A 23,662-nucleotide genomic window follows, 5' to 3' on the forward strand; every position below is an offset into this window, starting at 1 on the left:
CCTGATTGGTTTGGATCAAGAAGGTCATTCTGAGAGAGATAGCAAGAGAGTTGGCTAAAGACGGCACGCTCAATAGTTTTGGAAAGAAAAGAAAGAAGGGATACTGGTCTGTAGTTGTTGACATCAGTGGGGTCGAGTGTTGGTTTTTTGAGGAGGGGAGCAACTCTCGCTCTCTTGAAGACGGAAGGGACATGGCCAGCGGTCAAGGATGAGTTGATCAGCGAGGTGAGGTAGGGGAGAAGGTCACCGGAGATGGTCTGGAGAAGGGAGGAGGGGATGGGGTCAAGCGGGCAGGTTGTTGGGCGGCCTGCAGTCACAAGTCGCAGGATTTTATCTGGAGAGAGAGGGGAAAAAGAAGTCAAAGCATAGGGTAGGGCAGTGTGAGCAGGACCAGCAGTGTTATTAGACTTAACAAACGAGGATCGGATGTCGTCAACCTTCTTTTCAAAGTGGTTGACGAAGTCATCCACAGAGAGAGAGGAGGTGGGGGGGGGGGGAGGAGGATTCAGGAGGGAGGAAAATGTGGCAAAGAGCTTCCTAGGGTTAGAGGCAGATGCTTGGAATTTAATTAAGAAGGGAAATATATTTAATTAGTTTACTCCAATTAGGGGAGGGGTCGTAGTGTTAGGGGAAAATAATTAAGAAGGAAAATATATTTAATTAGTTTATTCCAATTAGGGGAGGGGTCGTAGGGTTAGGGGAAAATAATTAAGAAGGAAAATATATTTAATTAGTTTACTCCAATTAGGGGAGGGGTCGTAGGGTTAGGGGAAAATATTTAAGAAGGAAAATATATTTAATTAGTTTATTCCAATTAGGAGAGAGGTCGTAGGGTTAGGGGAAAATAATTAAGAAGGAAATTATATTTAATTAGTTTACTCCAATTAGGGGAGGGGTCGTAGGGTTAGGGGAAAATTATTAAGAAGGAAAATATATTTAATTAGATTATTCCAATTAGGGGAGGTGTCGTAGGGTTAGGGGAAAATAATTAAGAAGGAAAATATATTTAATTAGTTTACTCCAATTAGGGGAGGGGTCGTAGGGTTAGGGGAAAATAATTAAGAAGGGAAATATATTTAATTAGTTTACTCCAATTAGGGGAGGGGTCGTAGGGTTAGGGGAAAATAATTAAGAAGGAAAATATATTTAATTAGTTTATTCCAATTAGGGGAGGGGTCGTAGGGTTAGGGGAAAATAATTAAGAAGGAAAATATATTTAATTAGTTTACTCCAATTAGGGGAGGGGTCGTAGGGTTAGGGGAAAATATTTAAGAAGGAAAATATATTTAATTAGTTTATTCCAATTAGGAGAGAGGTCGTAGGGTTAGGGGAAAATAATTAAGAAGGAAAATATATTTAATTAGTTTATTCCAATTAGGGGTGGGGTTGTAGGGTTAGGGGAAAATAATTAAGAAGGAAAATATATTTAATTAGTTTATTCCAATTAGGGGATGGGTCGTAGGGTTAGGGGAAAATAATTAAGAAGGAAAATATATTTAATTAGTTTATTCCAATTAGGGGAGGGGTTGTAGGGTTAGGGGAAAATAATTAAGAAGGAAAATATATTTAATTACATATTATTAATTAGTTTACTCCATTTACGGGAGGATCATAGGGTTAGGGGAAAATAATTAAGAAGGAAAATATATTTAATTAGTTTACTCCAATTAGGGGAGGGTTCGTAGGGTTAGGGGAAAATAATTAAGAAGGAAAATATATTTAATTAGTTTACTCCAATTAGGGGATAATCGTAGAGTTAGGGGAAAATAATTAAGAAGGAAAATATATTTAATTAGTTTATTCCAATTAGGGGAGGGGTCGTAGGGTTAAGGGGAAAATAATTAAGAAGGAAACTATATTTAATTAGTTTACTCCAATTAGGGGAGGGGTTGTAGGGTAAGGGGAAAATAATTAAGAAGGAAAATATATTTAATTAGTTTATTCCAATTAGGGGAGGGGTCGTAGGGTTAGGGGAAAATAATTAAGAAGGAAAATATATTTAATTAGTTTACTCCAATTAGGGGAGGGGTCGTAGGGTTAGGGGAAAATAATTAAGAAGGAAAATATATTTAATTAGTTTACTCCAATTAGGGGAGGTGTCGTAGGGTTAGGGGAAAATAATTAAGAAGGAAAATATATTTAATTAGTTTACTCCAATTAGGGGAGGGGTCGTAGGGTTAGGGGAAAATAATTAAGAAGGGAAATATATTTAATTAGTTTACTCCAATTAGGGGAGGGGTCGTAGGGTTAGGGGAAAATAATTAAGAAGGAAAATATATTTAATTAGTTTATTCCAATTAGGGGAGAGGTCGTAGGGTTAGGGGAAAATAATTAAGAAGGAAAATATATTTAATTAGTTTACTCCAATTAGGGGAGGGGTCGTAGGGTTAGGGGAAAATATTTAAGAAGGAAAATATATTTAATTAGTTTATTCCAATTAGGAGAGAGGTCGTAGGGTTAGGGGAAAATAATTAAGAAGGAAAATATATTTAATTAGTTTACTCCAATTAGGGGAGGGGTCGTAGGGTTAGGGGAAAATTATTAAGAAGGAAAATATATTTAATTAGATTATTCCAATTAGGGGAGGTGTCGTAGGGTTAGGGGAAAATAATTAAGAAGGAAAATATATTTAATTAGTTTACTCCAATTAGGGGAGGGGTCGTAGGGTTAGGGGAAAATAATTAAGAAGGGAAATATATTTAATTAGTTTACTCCAATTAGGGGAGGGGTCGTAGGGTTAGGGGAAAATAATTAAGAAGGAAAATATATTTAATTAGTTTATTCCAATTAGGGGAGGGGTCGTAGGGTTAGGGGAAAATAATTAAGAAGGAAAATATATTTAATTAGTTTACTCCAATTAGGGGAGGGGTCGTAGGGTTAGGGGGAAATATTTAAGAAGGAAAATATATTTAATTAGTTTATTCCAATTAGGAGAGAGGTCGTAGGGTTAGGGGAAAATAATTAAGAAGGAAAATATATTTAATTAGTTTACTCCAATTAGGGGAGGGGTCGTAGGGTTAGGGGAAAATTATTAAGAAGGAAAATATATTTAATTAGTTTATTCCAATTAGGGGAGAGTTCGTAGGGTTAGGGGAAAATAATTAAGAAGGAAAATATATTTAATTAGTTTACTCCAATTAGGGGAGAGGTCGTAGGGTTAGGGGAAAATAATTAAGAAGGAAAATATATTTAATTAGTTTATTCCAATTAGGGGAGGATCGTAGGGTTAGGGGAAAATAATTAAGAAGGAAAATATATTTAATTAGTTTACTCCAATTAGGGGAGAGGTCGTAGGGTTAGGGGAAAATAATTAAGAAGGAAAATATATTTAATTAGTTTATTCCAATTAGGGGAGGATCGTAGGGTTAGGGGAAAATAATTAAGAAGGAAAATATATTTAATTAGTTTACTCCAATTAGGGGAGAGGTCGTAGGGTTAGGGTAAAATAATTAAGAAGGAAAATATATTTAATTAGTTTACTCCAATTAGGGGAGGGGGTCGTAGGGGAAAATACATATTAAACAAAGAGTAATAAATAAACATGGGGGATTGGTTGGATTGGAAATGATTGCTTGGAAATGACGCAGAGAATTACATTGAAAGAACCTACAATCTATCTGAAGTATTAAAGCTCATCACCCACACAAAAAAAGTTATATTCAAACTGCTCACCCATTCTCACTTTAAACCATTTCTCTTTACATCTTGTTCCTTTTCTCTCCCAAGACCTCTCTCCTCCTTCATGTCTTTTCTCTCTCCCTCTCTCTCTCTCTTTCTCCCCTCAACCTCCTTCCTACCCACCTTAAAACCATTTCCATCTAGCTCTCTCTCTCTATCAGATGTCAGAATGCTGTTCATTGACTACATCTCAGTAGAACATCTGTGTCAGAATGCTGTTCATTGACTACAACTCAGTAGAACATCTATGTCAGAATGCTGTTCATTGACTACTGCTCAGTAGAACATCTATGTCAGAATGCTGTTAAATGACTACATCTCAGTAGAACATCTACAGTGGGGAAAAAAAGTATTTAGTCAGCCACCAATTGTGCAAGTTCTCCCACTTAAAAAGATGAGAGAGGCCTGTAATTTTCATCATAGGTACACGTCAACTCTGACAGACAAAATGAGAAAAAAAATCCAGAAAATCACATTGTAGGATTTTTAATGAATTTATTTGCAAATTATGGTGGAAAAAATTGTTTCTACCTGGATGTTTCTATAGGGAATAGGGTGCCATTTTCAATGCAGCCTAACTCTTGCCCAGGTTCATCGTATTTAGTCAGGGAGAAAATGTTGCATGGTCCCAAATCTGTTTGTGCTGTCTTGCCAACTCCTATGGTAATTGTCACACCTGAGTTGGCCAGCCAGCACCAACAGGTCTGGGACCAGGCTAGACCGAATGTACATTTTTATTTCCCCATACCACAGTATAATGGACCGTTAGTCTCCAGGGGCGGACTGGGACCAGAAATCGGAAAGGGCATTTCTAACACATTGGCCTATTTTTTTCCATAAGGCCCACATTTTTTGCCAAATAATGATACCTTTGAACAAAAGAAAGAACTATATATTTAGACAGGCCACTTGGCTAAAAATGGACCAGCGCATCTGGCATTTGCCCGAACTGTCCTGTGGCCAGTCCACCCCTGTTAGACTCTGGTCAGACTCAGGTCGTTCTGCATGCTGGGCTGGGAGAAGAGAGGAATGAATGAATCAATGGCTTGATCCCTCCTCTCCAACTATCCTTCCACAACAATGGTAGGTTATATAATTAATGATTACTGTGTGAAAGTGGTGGAAGACAGAAAGAAATGGGTCAGGCGAAATTAATTATTGACTCCATACACACACACACACAAACACACACACACACGCACATGCAGGTCAGTCTCAGTACAATGTACAGGTATTTATTTACATAACAAAATACAGTATGAAGTGTTACAATGGTTATAGATGGATGGTATTTTAGTGGTCTGAAACGTATTGAGAGAATGACATACTAGACTGAGATAATGTAGCTGGACAGCGTCATAGTGCTGTCATTGCTACCCATTTTCTGGAACGGTTTAAAAAATAACATACACCTATATACATATTATCGAAATTCAATAATTCCATATTCATTATGGAATGTCCAGAATCAGCCAGCCATCCAGAGGGTGAAGGGGATGACGAGGGCGGGAAGGGCACTGTAGGTTCCTAGATAGAGGATAGACAGAATTCCCAGGAACGCCGTCAGCGGAGCACTCCTATGATCCCGGATGACAGATTTCAGCCAATCACAGAACTACAACGAAAAAGAGAGGAAGATGAGGACTTTAGTACACCTCATGGTTTATATTATAGTGATAGAGAGGGGAAGATGAGGACTTTAGTACACCTCATGGTTTATATTATAGTGATAGAGGGGAAGATGAGGACTTTAGTACACCTCATGGTTTATATTATAGTGATAGAGGAGAAGATGAGGACTTTAGTACACCTCATGGTTTATATTATAGTGATAGAGGGGAAGATGAGGACTTTAGTACACCTCATGGTTTATATTATAGTGATAGAGAGGAAGATGAGGACTTTAGTACACCTCATGGTTTATATTATAGTGATAGAGGGGAAGATGAGGACTTTAGTACACCTCATGGTTTATATTATAGTAATAGAGGGGAAGATGAGGACTTTAGTACACCTCATGGTGTATATTATAGTGATAGAGGAGAAGATGAGGACTTTAGTACACCTCATGGTGTATATTATAGTGATAGAGGGGAAGATGAGGACTTTAGTACACCTCATGGTTTATATTATAGTAATAGAGGGGAAGATGAGGACTTTAGTACACCTCATGGTTTATATTATAGTGATAGAGGGGAAGATGAGGACTTTAGTACACCTCATGGTTTATATTATAGTGATAGAGGGAAGATGAGGACTTTAGTACACCTCATGGTTTATATTATAGTGATAGAGAGGAAGATGAGGACTTTAGTACACCTCATGGTTTATATTATAGTGATAGAGGGGAAGATGAGGACTTTAGTACACCTCATGGTTTATATTATAGTAATAGAGGGGAAGATGAGGACTTTAGTACACCTAATGGTTTATATTATAGTGATAGAGGAGAAGATGAGGACTTTAGTACACCTCATGGTTTATATTATAGTGATAGAGGGGAAGATGAGGACTTTAGTACACCTCATGGTTTATATTATAGTGATAGAGAGGGGAAGATGAGGACTTTAGTACACCTCATGGTTTATATTATAGTTATAGAGGGGAAGATGAGGACTTTAGTACACCTCATGGTTTATATTATAGTGATAGAGAGGGGAAGATGAGGACTTTAGTACACCTCATGGTTTATATTATAGTGATAGAGGGGAAGATGAGGACTTTAGTACACCTCATGGTTTATATTATAGTGATAGAGAGGAAGATGAGGACTTTAGTACACCTCATGGTTTATATTATAGTGATAGAGAGGAAGATGAGGACTTTAGTACACCTCATGGTTTATATTATAGTGATAGAGGGGAAGATGAGGACTTTAGTACATGTCATGGTTTATATTATAGTGATAGAGGGGAAAATGAGGACTTTAGTACACCTCATGGTTTATATTATAGTGATAGAGAGGGGAAGATGAGGACTTTAGTACACCTCATGGTTTATATTATAGTTTTAGAGAAGAAGATGAGGACTTTAGTACACCTCATGGTTTATATTATAGTGATAGAGAGGAAGATGAGGACTTTAGTACACCTCATGGTTTATATTATAGTGATAGAGGGGAAGATGAGGACTTTAGTACACCTCATGGTTTATATTATAATAATAGAGGGGAAGATGAGGACTTTAGTACACCTAATGGTTTATATTATAGTGATAGAGGAGAAGATGAGGACTTTAGTACACCTCATGGTTTATATTATAGTGATAGAGGGGAAGATGAGGACTTTAGTACACCTCATGGTTTATATTATAGTGATAGAGAGGGGAAGATGAGGACTTTAGTACACCTCATGGTTTATATTATAGTTATAGAGGGGAAGATGAGGACTTTAGTACACCTCATGGTTTATATTATAGTGATAGAGAGGGGAAGATGAGGACTTTAGTACACCTCATGGTTTATATTATAGTGATAGAGGGGAAGATGAGGACTTTAGTACACCTCATGGTTTATATTATAGTGATAGAGAGGAAGATGAGGACTTTAGTACACCTCATGGTTTATATTATAGTGATAGAGAGGAAGATGAGGACTTTAGTACACCTCATGGTTTATATTATAGTGATAGAGGGGAAGATGAGGACTTTAGTACATGTCATGGTTTATATTATAGTGATAGAGGGGAAAATGAGGACTTTAGTACACCTCATGGTTTATATTATAGTGATAGAGAGGGGAAGATGAGGACTTTAGTACACCTCATGGTTTATATTATAGTTTTAGAGAAGAAGATGAGGACTTTAGTACACCTCATGGTTTATATTATAGTGATAGAGAGGGGAAGATGAGGACTTTAGTACACCTCATGGTGTATATTATAGTGATAGAGGGGAAGATGACGACTTTAGTACACCTCATGGTTCATATTATAGTGATAGAGGGGAAGATGAGGACTTTAGTACACCTCATGGTTTATATTATAGTGATAGGGGGGAAGATGAGGACTTTAGTACACCTCATGGTTTATATTATAGTGATAGAGGGGAAGATGAGGACTTTAGTACATGTCATGGTTTATATTATAGTGATAGAGGGGAAAATGAGGACTTTAGTACACCTCATGGTTTATATTATAGTGATAGAGAGGGGAAGATGAGGACTTTAGTACACCTCATGGTTTATATTATAGTTTTAGAGAAGAAGATGAGGACTTTAGTACACCTCATGGTTTATATTATAGTGATAGAGAGGGGAAGATGAGGACTTTAGTACACCTCATGGTGTATATTATAGTGATAGAGGGGAAGATGACGACTTTAGTACACCTCATGGTTCATATTATAGTGATAGAGAGGAAGATGAGGACTTTAGTACACCTCATGGTTTATATTATAGTGATAGAGGGGAAGATGAGGACTTTAGTACATGTCATGGTTTATATTATAGTGATAGAGGGGAAAATGAGGACTTTAGTACACCTCATGGTTTATATTATAGTGATAAAGAGGGGAAGATGAGGACTTTAGTACACCTCATGGTTTATATTATAGTTTTAGAGAAGAAGATGAGGACTTTAGTACACCTCATGGTTTATATTATAGTGATAGAGAGGGGAAGATGAGGACTTTAGTACACCTCATGGTTTATATTATAGTGATAGAGGGGAAGATGAGGACTTTAGTACACCTCATGGTTTATATTATAGTGATAGAGAGGGGAAGATGAGGACTTTAGTACACCTCATGGTTTATATTATAGTTTTAGAGAAGAAGATTAGGAATTTAGTACACCTCATGGTTTATATTATAGTGATAGAGGGGAAGATGAGGACTTTAGTACACCTCATGGTTTATATTATAGTGATAGAGAGGAAGATGAGGACTTTAGTACACCTCATGGTTTATATTATAGTGATAGAGGGGAAGATGAGGACTTTAGTACACCTCATGGTGTATATTATAGTGATAGAGGGGAAGATGAGGACTTTAGTACACCTCATGGTTTATATTATAGTGATAGAGAGGAAGATGAGGACTTTAGTACACCTCATGGTTTATATTATAGTGATAGAGGGGAAGATGAGGACTTTAGTACACCTCATGGTGTATATTATAGTGATAGAGGGGAAGATGAGGACTTTAGTACACCTCATGGTTTATATTATAGTGATAGAGGGGAAGATGAGGACTTTAGTACACCTCATGGTTTATATTATAGTGATAGAGAGGAAGATGAGGACTTTAGTACACCTCATGGTTTATATTATAGTGATAGAGGGGAAGATGAGGACTTTAGTACACCTCATGGTTTATATTATAGTGATAGAGAGGAAGATGAGGACTTTAGTACACCTCATGGTTTATATTATAGTGATAGAGGGGAAGATGAGGACTTTAGTACACCTCATGGTTTATATTATAGTGATAGAGAGGAAGATGAGGACTTTAGTACACCTCATGGTTTATATTATAGTGAAAGAGGGGAAGATGAAGACTTTAGTACATGTCATGGTTTATATTATAGTGATAGAGGGGAAAATGAGGACTTTAGTACACCTCATGGTTTATATTATAGTGATAGAGAGGGGAAGATGAGGACTTTAGTACACCTCATGGTTTATATTATAGTGATAGAGGGGAAGATGAGGACTTTAGTACACATCATGGTTTATATTATAGTGATAGAGAGGAAGATGAGGACTTTAGTACACCTCATGGTTTATATTATAGTGATAGAGGAGAAGATGAGGACTTTAGTACACCTCATGGTTTATATTATAGTGATAGAGGGGAAGATGAGGACTTTAGTACACCTCATGGTTTATATTATAGTGATAGAGAGGGGAAGATGAGGACTTTAGTACACCTCATGGTTTATATTATAGTGATAGAGAGGAAGATGAGGACTTTAGTACACCTCATGGTTTATATTATAGTTTTAGAGAAGAAGATGAGGACTTTAGTACACCTCATGGTTTATATTATAGTGATAGAGAGGGGAAGATGAGGACTTTAGTACACCTCATGTTTTATATTATAGTTATACAGAGGGGAAGATGAGGACTTTAGTCCACCTCATGGTTAATATTATAGTGATAGAGAAGGGAAGATGAGGACTTTAGTACACCTCATGGTTTATATTACAGTGATAGAGAGGAAGATGAGGACTTTAGTACACCTCATGGTTTATATTATAGTGATAGAGAGGAAGATGAGGACTTTAGTACACCTCATGGTTTATATTATAGTGATGGGGGGAAGATGAGGACTTTAGTCCACCTCATGGTTTATATTATAGTGATAGAGGGGAAGATGAGGACTTTAGTACACCTCATGGTTTATATTATAGTGATAGAGGGGAAGATGAGGACTTTAGTACACCTCATGGTTTATATTATAGTGATAGAGAGGGGAAGATGAGGACTTTAGTACACCTCATGGTTTATATTATAGTGATAGAGGGGAAGATGAGGACTTTAGTACACCTCATGGTTTATATTATAGTGATAGAGGGGAAGATGAGGACTTTAGTCCACCTCATGGTTTATATTATAGTGATAGAGGGGAAGATGAGGACTTTAGTCCACCTCATGGTTTATATTATAGTGATAGAGGGGAAGATGAGGACTTTAGTACACCTCATGGTTTATATTATAGTGATAGAGGGGAAGATGAGGACTTTAGTACACCTCATGGTTTATATTATAGTGATAGAGGGGAAGATGTGGACTTTAGTACACCTCATGGTTTATATTATAGTGATAGAGGGGAAGATGAGGACTTTAGTACACCTCATGGTTTATATTATAGTGATAGAGGGGAAGATGAGGACTTTAGTACACCTCATGGTTTATATTATAGTGATAGAGAGGGGAAGATGAGGACTTTAGTACACCTCATGGTTTATATTATAGTGATAGAGAGGAAGATGAGGACTTTAGTACACCTCATCATTTATATTATAGTGATAGAGGGGAAGATGAGGACTTTAGTACACCTCATGGTTTATATTATAGTGATAGAGGGGAAGATGAGGACTTTAGTACACCTCATGGTTTATATTATAGTGATAGAGAGGGGAAGATGAGAATTGTTGTGCCCTGTAGTATACTATCTCACAGAGAGGAGAATATAATACGTGTTAAATGTTTTGCCCTGTAGTATTTGAGTGCCATAATGATGTCACGATATACACAACATTTGTACATTTGGCCACTAACAGTTAAAGCACAGTTTGTTATGACTTGGTCCTTTTGGCAAGATAAAACATTCATTTAGGACAAAAAACACATTTCTGTGGTTATGAGGATATCTACAAGTATGTCTCAGTCTCTCACTGGTTCTGAAGTATGCAAGTGCTACAGTCCCTGATTCTGCTCCGCAGTAGCTCGTCTGTGTTACAAATATTTGATGTCTAAAGTCATTGAATACGTTTCCATCCAGTCCAGAGCAGGGCTAATTTTTGGGGGGGGGAATCATGGTTAGTCTAAAACTCAGCTCCTTCCCTCCCGGCCACGGTGCTGCCAGGCCTCAACTCTGAAAATCCTGTCCCCAAATCCTGCGGTGATTTGATGTGTTGAAACGGCTTCAATGGGGCCGTTGTTCTCTCTCTCTCTCATTTTGTTGAGAAATGACTAATGACCCAGATTTCCCACTAACATTAAGCCAGTGAAGTCCCACTGGGTGCACACTGGTTAAAATCAAAGTTGTTTTCCAAGTCATTTCAATGAAATGACGTTGAACCAATGTGTAATAGACGTTGAATTCTAAAAGAGGTGTTGGCTAATTATCTTCAATTCCTTTCTGTGCCTTCTTCTATTAAATGTTAAATTAATTAAATGCTACATTTGTATTCTAGTTTACTTTCTTTTATTAATTGAGCTCTTATTTATTATTTTATTTCATGTAAATCATGTAAATCATGTGTATATGACAACAACAACAAAAAACTTGAACTTGAAAAGAGGTTGAATTTTAGTCTGGTCAGCGGGCCCCAGATCTGGTTGTTCTCTTGCCAGCTCCATTGCTCCATTGAATGGGCCCTGGTCAAAAGTAGTGCACTTGATAAAAACTGGTCAAAAGTTGTGCACTACATAAAGACTAGGGTGCAGTTTGGGACTGTGGTAAAGTTGGTTTTGAGATTCGATATTCGCCAGACATTTGGTCCTTCAAAACGTCAATAACTCGTGAAAACGATTTGAGCTACATACCTCGGGCTCTTTATGAAGGAAAACAATTTGTATAACATTGCACAGGTCTTATTTTACCGATTCCAACCTGAGTTTCGTAATCACATGGTAACGTATAGGCAACGGTGTAGGTAGCCTGGTGCACCGTCAATTCAACGAGTTAGGGACTGTCAACAAAGTGCATGATCACAATATTCATATTTCAACCATGTGTCGTAGCAACCACATTTCAGCTGTCCATTATTCCTTACATAATGAGGCATGTTCTTATAAAATTATGCATTTAATTATAAATATATATATATATATAAAAAATCACTTACAATTCAATAGCTCCTTGACCATGACCAAACAAACTTTGGGATGTTCACAGGGTAGGGAAACACATTTCACACCTTTTGGTTTTCCCATAAAGCACTTACACGATTTTATATAAATGTTTGAAACTTTAAAATGTCATTAGCTCTTCAACCATGTGACTTAGCAACCTAATTTCAACGGTCCATTATTCCTTACATAGAGAGGCATGTTGCACACCCTTTTGTTTTACTGAAAAGTGGATGAATATCTATTGCCTTAATTTATTAGTAAATGTTTTCATTAGAATTCCCATAGCTCCTTGTTCTAGTTGAGCAGCCGGATTGCAGTGGTAATGAAGCTGCCGCCTCATGTTCTGTATTTCAGACCAGAGGGCAGGCTCTGGAAGAAGCTGCCGCCCCATGTTCTGTATTTCAGACCAGAGGCTCTGGAAGAAGCTGCCTCCCCATGTTCTGTATTTCAGACCAGAGGCTCTGGAAGAAGCTGCCACCCCATGTTCTGTATTTCAGACCAGAGGCTCTGGAAGAAGCTGCCGCCTCATGTTCTGTATTTCAGACCAGAGGCTCTGGAAGAAGATGCCGCCCCATGTTCTGTATTTCAGACCAGATTCTCTGGAAGAAGCTGCCGCCCCATGTTCTGTATTTCAGACCAGAGGCTCTGGAAGAAGCTGCCTCCCCATGTTCTGTATTTCAGACCAGAGGCTCTGGAAGAAGCTGCCGCCTCATGTTCTGTATTTCAGACCAGAGGCTCTGGAAGAAGCTGCCGCCTCATGTTCTGTATTTCAGACCAGAGGCTCTGGAAGAAGCTGCCGCCTCATGTTCTGTATTTCAGACCAGAGGCTCTGGAAGAAGCTGCCGCCTCATGTTCTGTATTTCAGACCAGAGGCTCTGGAAGAAGCTGGGATTCAAATCTGGGCTTTACTGGATCACTCGAGGACTTTCACATTCTTGTTCTGAAGCCATTCCAGTGTTGCTTTGGCTGTATGCTTGGGGTCACTGTCCTGATGGAACATAAATCTTCACCCCAGTCTAAGGTCAAGCAGGTTCTCATCAAGGATTTGCCTGTATTGGCTCCATTCATTGTTCCCTTTATCCTTACCAGTCTCCCAGTCTCTGCCGCTGAAAAGCATCCCCATAGCATGATGCTGCCACCACCATGCTTCCCAGTAGGGATGGTGTTAGACGGGTGATGAGCTGTGCCTGGTTTTCTCCAGACAATAGCGCTTTGCATTCAGGCCAAAGAGTTCGATTTTTGTCTCAGATTTTTTTTTGCCTTATGGTCTCAGAGTCTTTCACTTGCCTTTTTGCAAACCCCAGGTGTGCTGTCATGTGCCTTTTTCTCAGGAGTGGCTTCCGTCTGGCCACTCTACCATGAAGCCCAGATTGGTGAAGTGCTATAGCGACTGTTGTCTTTCTGGCAGGTTCTCCCATCTCAACCAAGGAACTCTGAATTTCTGTCAGAGTGATCATTGGGTTCTTGGTCCCCTCCCTGACCAAGGTCCTTCTTGCGCGGTTGCCCAGTTTGGTCGGATGGCCAGCTCTACACAGAGTCTGGGTAGTTACATATTATTTCCCAATGATGGAGACCACTGTGCTCTTGGCAACTTTCAACACTCTAGAAATAGTTTGTTACCCATCCCCAGATATATGCCTCATCAGGCAGATGTTTTTTTACCCTTCCCCAGATATATGCCTCATCACAAGTCTATCTCTGAGATCTATGGACAGTTCCTTGGACTTCATGGTATAGTTTCTGCTCTGACATGCACTGTCAACTATGGGACCTTTATATAGACAGGTGTGTTTCTTTCTAAATCATGTCCAAACAATTGAATTGGCTGCAGGTGACTCCAATTGACTCCAATTAAGTTGTAGCGACATCTCAAAAGACGATCAAAGGAAATTGGATGCACCTGAGCTCAATTTGGAGTGTCATAGCAAAGGGATTGTGAATACTTATGTAAATTAGATTTTTCTGTATTTCATTTTCAATACGTTTGCAAAACATTTCTCAAAACAAGTTTTCACTTTGTCATTATGGGGTATTGTGTGGAGATGGGTGAATTTTGTTTTAATCCGTTTTGAATTCAGGCTGTAACAACAAAATGTGGAATAAGTCAAGGGTTTGAATACTTTCTGAGGGCACTGTAAGTGTAAAATGTACAGTGTTTTCAGTGAAGTTAAAGCTTCTGTCTGTAACAGTCCCCAAGTAATTGAAACTGCTGAACCTCTCTACCTGTTTTCAATTGAGGGTCAGCTGAGGTAACTCATGGGTACACTCACAATGGCTGCCTGGTATTGTGACGCAATAATAACGCTTCTGATAACCAGGTGGCGAATCGCATCTCTGCATGTCTGGCAGACATATCAGTATGGATGACGGATCACCACCTCAAGCTGAACCCTGGCAAGACGGAGCTGCTCTTCCTCCCGGGGAAGGACTGCCCGTTCCATGATCTCGCCATCACGGTTGACAACTCCATTGTGTCCTCCTCCCAGAGTGCGAAGAGCCTTGGCGTGACCCTGGACAACACCCTTTCGTTCTCCGCTAACATCAAGGCGGTGACCCGATCCTGCAGGTTCATGTTCTACAACATTCGGAGAGTACGACCCTGCCTTACACAGGAAGCGGCACAGGTCCTAATCCAGGCACTTGTCATCTCCCGTCTGGATTACTGCAACTCGCTGTTGGCTGGGCTCCCTGCCTGTGCCATTAAACCCCTACAACTCATCCAGAATGCCGCAGCCCGTCTGGTGTTCAACCTTCCCAAGTTCTCTCACGTCACCCCCCTCCTCCGCACACTCCACTGGCTTCCAGTTGAAGCTCGCATCCGTTACAAGACCATGGTGCTTGCCTATGGAGCAGTGAGGGGAACGGCACCTCCGTACCTTCAGGCTCTGATCAGTCCCTACACCCAAACGAGGGCATTGCGTTCATCCACCTCTGGCCTGCTGGCTCCCCTTCCTCTGCGGAAGCATAGTTCCCGCTCAGCCCAGTCAAAACTGTTCGCTGCTCTGGCACCCCAATGGTGGAACAAGCTCCCTCACGACGCCAGGACAGCGGAGTCACTCACCACCTTCCGGAGACATTTGAAACCCCACCTCTTTAAGGAATACCTGGGATAGGATAAAGTAATCCTTCTACCCCCCCACCCCCCCCCAAAAAAAAATAAAAAAAAATTGTAAAGTGGTTATCCCACTGGCTATAGGGTGAATGCACCAATTTGTAAGTCGCTCTGGATAAGAGCGTCTGCTAAATGACGTAAATGTAATGTTATATCAACTGATGCTGGATTGCCATGGTAATGTAGAATGTTCATTCACGTGACGCTAACTGATGTGCTCATGCAATATAATGTATTTTTTTGTAATGTCAGTTGAGTTGACTCAACAAATCACAGCCCTGACTGAAGGGTACACTTCCTCATTTTACTTCCTGGCATGGGTACACTCAAAATGCCTTCCAGTCCACCCATTATGCCATCATTGAATTGAATGGAGAGGCCCTTTCTATTCATTCTATGTCTATGGTCCCTGCCCTGTGAACAATACAAAGTTGGTTTGAGGTGCCTAGGTCATGTGATCAAGGAGCTATTGAATTGTAAGTGATTTTTTAAATAAATATATATACAATTGTTGGAATAATTTTATGAGAAAAGCAAAGGGTGTGCAACATGCCTCTCTATGTAAGGAATAATTGACTGCTGAAATTAGGTTGCTACGTCACATGGTTGAAGATCTATTGAAATTTGAATATTGTGATCGTGCACTTTGTTGACTGTCCCTAACTCGTTGAATTGACGGTGCACCAGGCTGCCTACACAGTTGCCATGTGATTATGAAACTCGGGACAGAATGGGGAAAAATGAGACCTGTGCAATGTTGTACCCGTTGTTTTCCTTCATAAAAGAGCCTAACCTGAGGTAGCTATTGTTTGACAGCTAGCTCAAATCGTTTGACCGCTATTGAAGTTTTTAAGGTCCGAACATCTGGTGAATATCAAACCAATTTTACCAAGGTCCATTTGGGACATACCTCAATTCGCATGTTAGTAGAGCCAATGGAACAGAAGGAACAGGACGCGCTAAGAACTGAGAGCTTTTTTCAGAACGACTTCTTTCTGCCCGGTGTTCTGAGAACAACCGTTAAAAGCAACAGACAGACACACTGAAGCTAGCCCCAGGCTCTCACCAGACACGCAGACTCAGAAGCCTAGTCAGCCTATCAACCCAAAGTAGTGCAAACTGCCTATTTTTAAATACTTTGATGATAAATTGTCTTTCCATAGTTTTCTCACTAAGTCTGGTCCACATTTTCATGTCGGTCTGTCTTTTTTTTAGGGCATGGGGTAAGGGGGAGTTTGATCCCGTTTTGCAGCCCAGCACACATGGCCAAATCATTGTCTGCATGCCAAATGACCCCCTATTCACCATAGTGCACTAGTTTTGACCAGAGCAGGGCTGTACTTTTGACCAGAGCAGGGCACTACTTTTGACCAGAGCAGGGCACTAGTTTTGACCAGAGCAGGGCACTAGTTTTGACCAGAGCAGGGCACTACTTTTGACCAGAGCAGGGCTGAACTTTTGACCAGCGCAGGGCTGTACTTTTGACCAGAGCAGGGCTGTACTTTTGACCAGAGCAGGGCACTAGTTTTGACCAGAGCAGGGCTGTACTTTTGACCAGAGCAGGGCACTAGTTTTGACCAGAGCAGGGCTGTACTTTTGACCAGAGCAGGGCACTACTTTTGACCAGAGCAGGGCACTACTTTTGACCAGAGCAGGGCTGTACTTTTGACCAGAGCAGGGCACTACTTTTGACCAGAGCAGGGCTGTACTTTTGACCAGAGCAGGGCTGTACTTTTGACCAGAGCAGGGCACTACTTTTGACCAGAGCAGGGCACTAGTTTTGACCAGAGCAGGGCACTACTTTTGACCAGAGCAGGGCACTACTTTTGACCAGAGCAGGGCACTACTTTTGACCAGAGCAGGGCTGTACTTTTGACCAGAGCAGGGCAATACTTTTGACCAGAGCAGGGCTGTACTTTTGACCAGAGCAGGGCTGTACTTTTGACCAGAGCAGGGCACTACTTTTGACCAGAGCAGGGCACTAGTTTTGACCAGAGCAGGGCACTACTTTTGACCAGAGCAGGGCACTAGTTTTGACCAGAGCAGGGCACTACTTTTGACCAGAGCAGGGCACTACTTTTGACCAGAGCAGGGCACTACTTTTGACTCTCACCTAAATCAGTGCACCATAATAGGCCTATCTACACTCCTAGAAAAAAATCTAGAACCTAAAATTGTTATTTGGCTGTCTCCATAGGAGAACCCTTTGAAGAACCCTTTTTGGTTCCAGGTAGAACCCTTTTGGTTCCAGGTAGAACCATTTGACGTTCCATGAAGAACCCTTTCCACAGAGGGTTCTACAAAAGGGTTCTATCTGGGACCAAAAAGGGTGCTCCTATGGGGACAGCCGAAGAACCCTTTTGGAACCCTTTTTTCTAAGAGTGTATGTAATAGGGTGCCATTTGGGATGCGGTCATTGTTATAGAAACCTATTGGTCCATATTGATGCGCATCATTTAGCATCGCTCACAGAGTAAAGTAGGCTAATGACCCCTTTTAACCTATTTGGCTTGAGATTAATCAAATTCAAAGTAAGCTAACTTTTTTTTTTATCAAGGCATATAGGCCTATCACCTAAACCAGCAATTATTAGTTCACAGCATTCACTTAATCTATAAATTAATATTTCAATATTCAAATTCTGCAACTAGTTATAGGAATGGACAGAGTCCTGCAGCGTTGCTCTTTGAAAACATATCACCAGCGCGCAACAGTTCCAATCGCGCACACAGGATGCACACCAAATGGATAATCTATTCAACGTCCCACTGGGCACACACCGGTTGAATCAACGTTGTTTCCACGTAATTTCAATGATGTTACGTTGAATCAGCGTGGAATAGAAGTTGAATTGACGTGTGTGACCAGTGGGGTGGGTCCATTTAGGAAAACACCGTTATCATTTTGCAGCAAGCTGTACTTTGGAATACATAACTTTTCAGAGAGATGGCATCTTGAAAACGTCCGTGCGTAAAAAAAGAAGAAATAGCCAATATCAATATGTTACCTTGTCAGTCTGAATGCTGATTGCGATGCCATACCGGCAATAAGTAACGAAATGTTCACAGTTATTCCACAGCAAGCTGTACGGTATCTTCCCAACCAGTTTCTCCGCTCTCCTCGCGATCTCTTCGCCATCCAGCGGTCGTTTCTGCACGGTAGTATCCATAGTGTTCAGTAGAATTGACGCTCCATACGCAAAGTCCTCAACCGTATCCACCCGGATGCTGGCGCTCTTGGATAGAACTCCGAGAACTAACCGTTTGTTCGTTACCATCACCTGGATGGAACGCTTGTCGGTTGTAAAGAGTGGCAAGATATCCGGAATCAGATGCGCCACCCGGTTGTCCCCTAAATAGATGCCGAAATGAGTGAATAAAGTCCGGGGCACTTCTAGCAAGTCTCCCCGTTGGTATATGGAGTCTGGGAGTCCGGCGCCGGTGGAGGTATCCGGGACCCCCTCTCTCCCCTCCTCTTTCTCGCAGTGATGTGTAACCCTATTCTTCTCTCTCGCTCTCTGTGTGTCTGAAAACAACAGACTGGTCCTGAAGACATTGAGGTGAGTGAGGAAGAACACTTTTTCCAGGACTAATGTGAGCGAATCAAACATGTTTATTGGAGGAGATTCCTTGTCCTTGTTTTTCGGGACGTTCTCCTCCTCGCCTCGCGCTCCTCTATCATCTTCAGCTAGCGGTCAGTTTCAACCAGGGCCCTCGGTGACGTCGTGAGGGATTCGACGAACCGATTGGCTGCTGTTTGAGCGCAGAGTAGTCACGTAGTAGGTGTTCTGAGTGAAAACGTACAGGGCTAACGGCTTGTTGTGATCGAGATGTAGTTGTCCCTGATTGCACTGACTTTGCTCACAGCTGCTTGTTTGAAGAAGTGCACTTACAGTGATCAAGATGTGGTTGTCCCACTTGCTATCCTAAGTTGAATGCACCAATTTGTAAGTTGCTCTGGATAAGAGCGTCTGCTAAATGACTTAAATGTTAAAATGTTAAATGTTGACCTCTTACATATGTTATCGGGCATACATACAGGCAGAGGACATGCAGATCACAATTAGGTACAGTTAGCATACCACAAGGTATTCTGCAATTTTGCTGAGTTGCATCACAGTGGTCCTCTGTAGCTCAGCTGGTAGAGCACGGCGCTTGTAACGCCAAGGTAGTGGGTTCGATCCCCGGGACCACCCATACACAAAAAAAAATCTATGCACGCATGACTGTAAGTCGCTTTGGATAAAAGCGTCTGCTAAATGGCATATTATTATTATAGTGTCAAATAGCCTAACGGGCCTATTGCATCATGTGTGGTTACACTGGGGAAAAACTGGTTGAATCAACATTGTTTCCACATCATTTCAACCCCCAAAATAAATGTGATTATGTTGAATCAATGTGGAAAACTGATTGGATTTGCAAATTGCCATCAATTGCCATCAACATAAGGGCATTTTGTCTTTTTTTCACCCAACTTTTAACAAAAATTAAAGGACATGGTAAATGTTATTGTTGATTTCACATTTAATTGTTAGTTGAAAACTAAACAAAAGCTCTCAACCTATAACCTATATACTTATTATGGACACAGTATGCTTTACATTAGTTATCTTGTTGTTATTAGTTGTTGTTAGTTGTTATTAGTCCCATCCTTCAGCTCCATTCAACCCCTCCCATCTATCTCTTAACACCATCCATATTGGATTTCTATTTGCCATATATTTTTCAACTGTACTGTGATGTTTTACAAAAGTTCTGAACCCTGCTATTCTCATTGTTTCTACAGATTTTAAATTGAAAATAAACATTTTTGCTAATAGTATTATTATCTTATTGATCGATTGACTATGACTTTTCAGATCACCTAGTAGTGCTATCTGCAGGGTTAGCTCCAGGTAAATATTGCAATCCTTCAGCCATTCTTGGACCTGTGACCAAAAATAACCTACAAATGGACAGTACCAAAACAAATGATCTAATGATTCTGTCTCTTCGCAGGAAAATCTTGGTGCATTATTACCGCTTGCCGTGTGGTAGCGGAGAGAACCGTCTATTACTTGGATGGCTGGAGTCTTTGACAATTTTTCAGGGCCTTCTTCTGAGGTCCTGGATGGCAGGGAGCTCAGCCACAGTGATGAAATGGACAACACACACTATAGCGCCTTGCGGTCGGACGCCAAACAGTCGTCATACCAAGCGGTGATGCAGCCAGATAAGATGCTCTCAATGGTGCAGCTGGATAACTTTTTGAGGATAAATATTTTCAGCCTCCTGTGGGGGAAGAGGCGTTGTCGTGCCTTCTTCACGACTGTGTCGGTGCGTGTGAACCAGGATAATTGCTTATTGATGTGACACCGAAGAACTTGAAGCTCTCCACCCATTCCACTACAGCACCGTCGATATGGATGGGGCGTGCTCTGCCCTCTGTTTCCTGTAGTCAATGATCAGCTCCTTTGTTTTGCTGACATTGAGGGAGAGGTTGTTGTCCTGGCACCACACTGCCAGGTCACTGACCTCCTCCCTATAGGCTGTCTTAATGTCGTCGGTGATCAGGCCAACCACCATCGTGTTGTCAGCAAACTTAATGACGGTGCTGGAGTCATGCGCGTCCAGGCAGTCGTGGGTGAACAGGGAGTACAGAAGGGACTGAGCACGCACCCCTGAAGGGGCCCCGAGTTGAGGGTCACGTGGCGGATGTGTTGTTGCCTACCCTTACCACCTGGGGGCGGCCCGTCAGGAAGTCCAGGATCCAGTTGCAGAGGGAGGTGTTCAGTCCCAGGGTCCTGAGCTTAGTGATGAGCTTGGAGGGCACTATGGTGTTGAACGCTGAGCTGTAGACAATGAACAGCATTCTCACGCAGGTGTTCCTGTTGTCCAGGTGGGAGAGGGCAATGTTGAGTACAATAGAGATTGTGTCATATGTGGATCTGTTGGGGTGGTATGCGAATTGGAGAGGGTCGAGGGTGTCTGGGATGATGGTGTTGATGTGAGCCATGACCAGCCTTTCAAAGCCTTTCATGGCTATAGATGTGAGTGCTAAGGGGCGATAGTCATTTACACAGGTTACCTTGGCGTTCTTGGTCACAGGGACTATGGTGGTCTGCTTGAAACATTTAGGTATTACAGACTGGGTCAGGGAGAGGTTGAAAATGACAGTGAAGACACTTTAAAGGTCTTACTGACATCGGCTACGGAGAGCGAGATAACAGTCGTCTGGAACAGCTGGTGCTCTCATGCATGGGTCAGTGTTGCTTGCCTCAAAGCGAGTGTAGAAGATATTTAGCTCGTCTGTTAGGCTCGTGTCACTGGGCAGCTCGCGGCTGGGTTTCACTTTGTAATCCATGATAGTTTGCAAGCCCTGCCACATCCGACGAGCATCAGCGCCGGCATAGTAGGATTTGATCTTAGTCCCGAATTGACGTTTTGACTGTTTGATGGCTCGTCGGAGGTCGTAGCGGGATTTCTTATAAGCATCCAGATTAGTGTCCCACTCCTTGAAAGGGGCTTTAGTAATCCTTCTTTTTAGTAAAAGCTTCTGGTTGGGACGAAACAGTCCTGTCATTATTATTTATTTTATTTCACCTTTATTTAACCAGGTAAGCCAGTTGAGAACAAGTTCTCTTTTACAACTGCGACCTGGCCAAGATAAAGCAAAGCAGTGTGATAAAAACAACAACAACACAGAGTTACATATGGAATAAACAAAACGTACAGTCAATAACACAATAGAAAATCTATATACAGTGTGTGCAAATGTAGTAAGTTATAGAGGTAAGGCAATAAATAGGCCATAGTGCAAAATAATTACAATTTAGTATTAACACTGGAGTGATAGATGTGCAGAAGATGATGTGCAAATAGAGATACTGGGGTGCAAATTAGCAAAATAAATATCTACGTAAATAACAATATGGGGATGAGGTAGTTGGGTGGGCTAATTACAGATGGGCTGTGTACAGGTGCAGTGATCGGTAAGCTGCTCTGACAACTGATGCTTAAAGTTATTGAGGGAGATAAGTGTCTCCAGCTTCAGAGATTTATGTAGTTCGTTCCAGTCATTGGCAGCAGAGAACTGAAAGGAATGGCGGCCAAAGGAGGTGTTGGCTTTGGGGATGACCAGTGAGATATACCTGCTGGAACGCAGACTACGGGTGGGTGTTGCTATGGTGACCAATGATCTAAGATAAGGCGGGGATTTACCTAGAAGTGATTTATAGATGACCTGGAGCCAGTGAGTTTGGCGACTAATATGTAGTGAGGGCCAGCCAACGAGAGCGTACAGGTCACAATGGTGGGTAGTTTATGGGGCTTTGGTGACAAAACGGATGGCACTGTGATAGATTACATCCAATTTGCTGAGTAGAGTGTTGGAAGCTATTTTGTAAATGACATCGCCGAAGTCAAGGATCGGTAGGATAGTCAGTTTTACGAGGGCATGTTTAGCAGCATAAGTGAAGGAGGCTTTGTTGCGAAATAGGAAGCCGATTCTAGATTTAACTTTGGATTGGAGATGCTTAATGTGAGTCTGGAAGGAGAGTTTACGGTCTAACCAGACACCTAGGTATTTGTAGTTGTCCACATATTCTAAGTCAGACCCGCCGAGAGTAGTGATTCTAGTCGGGCGGGCGGGTGCAAACAGCGTTCAATTGAAGAGCATGCATTTAGTTTTACTAGCGTTTAAGAGCAGTTGGAGGCCACGGAAGGAGTGTTGTATGGCATTGAAGCTCGTTTGGAGGTTTGTTAACACAGTGTCCAATGAAGGGCCAGATGTATACAAAATGGTGTCGTCTGTATAGAGGTGGATCTGAGAGTCACATTTACATTTACATTTACAATTACGTCATTTAGCAGACGCTCTTATCCAGAGCAACTTACAAATTGGTGCATTCACCTTATAGCCAGTGGGATAACCACTTTACAATATGTTTTTATTTTTATTTATTTTTTATTTTTTGGGTGGGGTAAGGGGGGTGGGGGTAGAAGGATTACTTTATCCTATCCCAGTTATTCCTTAAAGAGGTGGGGTTTCAAGTGTCTCCGGAAGGTGGTTAGTGACTCCGCTGTCCTGGCGTCGTGAGGGAACTTGTTCCACCATTGGGGTGCCAGAGCAGCGAACAGTTTTGACTGGGCTGAGCGGGAACTGTGCTTCCGCAGAGGTAGGGGGGCCAGCAGGCCAGAGGTGGATGAACGCAATGCCCTCGTTTGCGTGTAGGGACTGATCAGAGCCTGAAGGTACGGAGGTGCCGTTCCCCTCGCAGCTCCGTAGGCAAGCACCATGGCCTTCAACTGGAAGCCAGTGGAGTGTGCGGAGGAGCGGGGTGACGTGAGAGAACTTGGGAACGTTGAACACC

At 41.3% G+C, this 23,662-nt stretch overlaps 1 protein-coding gene across 1 annotated transcript; it reads right to left on the reverse strand.

Moving 5' to 3' along the window:
• Positions 1 to 4,158: 4,158 nt before the first annotated feature.
• On the reverse strand, positions 4,159 to 18,919 carry LOC311117739 (lecithin retinol acyltransferase-like; the record flags this gene model as incomplete). The annotated part of the gene is made up of 2 exons (XM_084192661.1): positions 4,159 to 5,293; positions 18,317 to 18,919. The coding sequence occupies 2 exons, from the start codon at positions 18,917 to 18,919 to the stop codon at positions 5,147 to 5,149; spliced, it is 750 nt and encodes a 249-aa protein (XP_084048787.1). The 3' UTR covers positions 4,159 to 5,146.
• Between the last annotated feature and the right edge of the window lie 4,743 nt (positions 18,920 to 23,662).

Source organism: Coregonus lavaretus (genome assembly GCF_964263955.1).
Source record: "Coregonus lavaretus genome assembly, contig: HAP1_SCAFFOLD_572, whole genome shotgun sequence".
Taxonomy (NCBI): Eukaryota; Metazoa; Chordata; class Actinopteri; order Salmoniformes; family Salmonidae; genus Coregonus; species Coregonus lavaretus.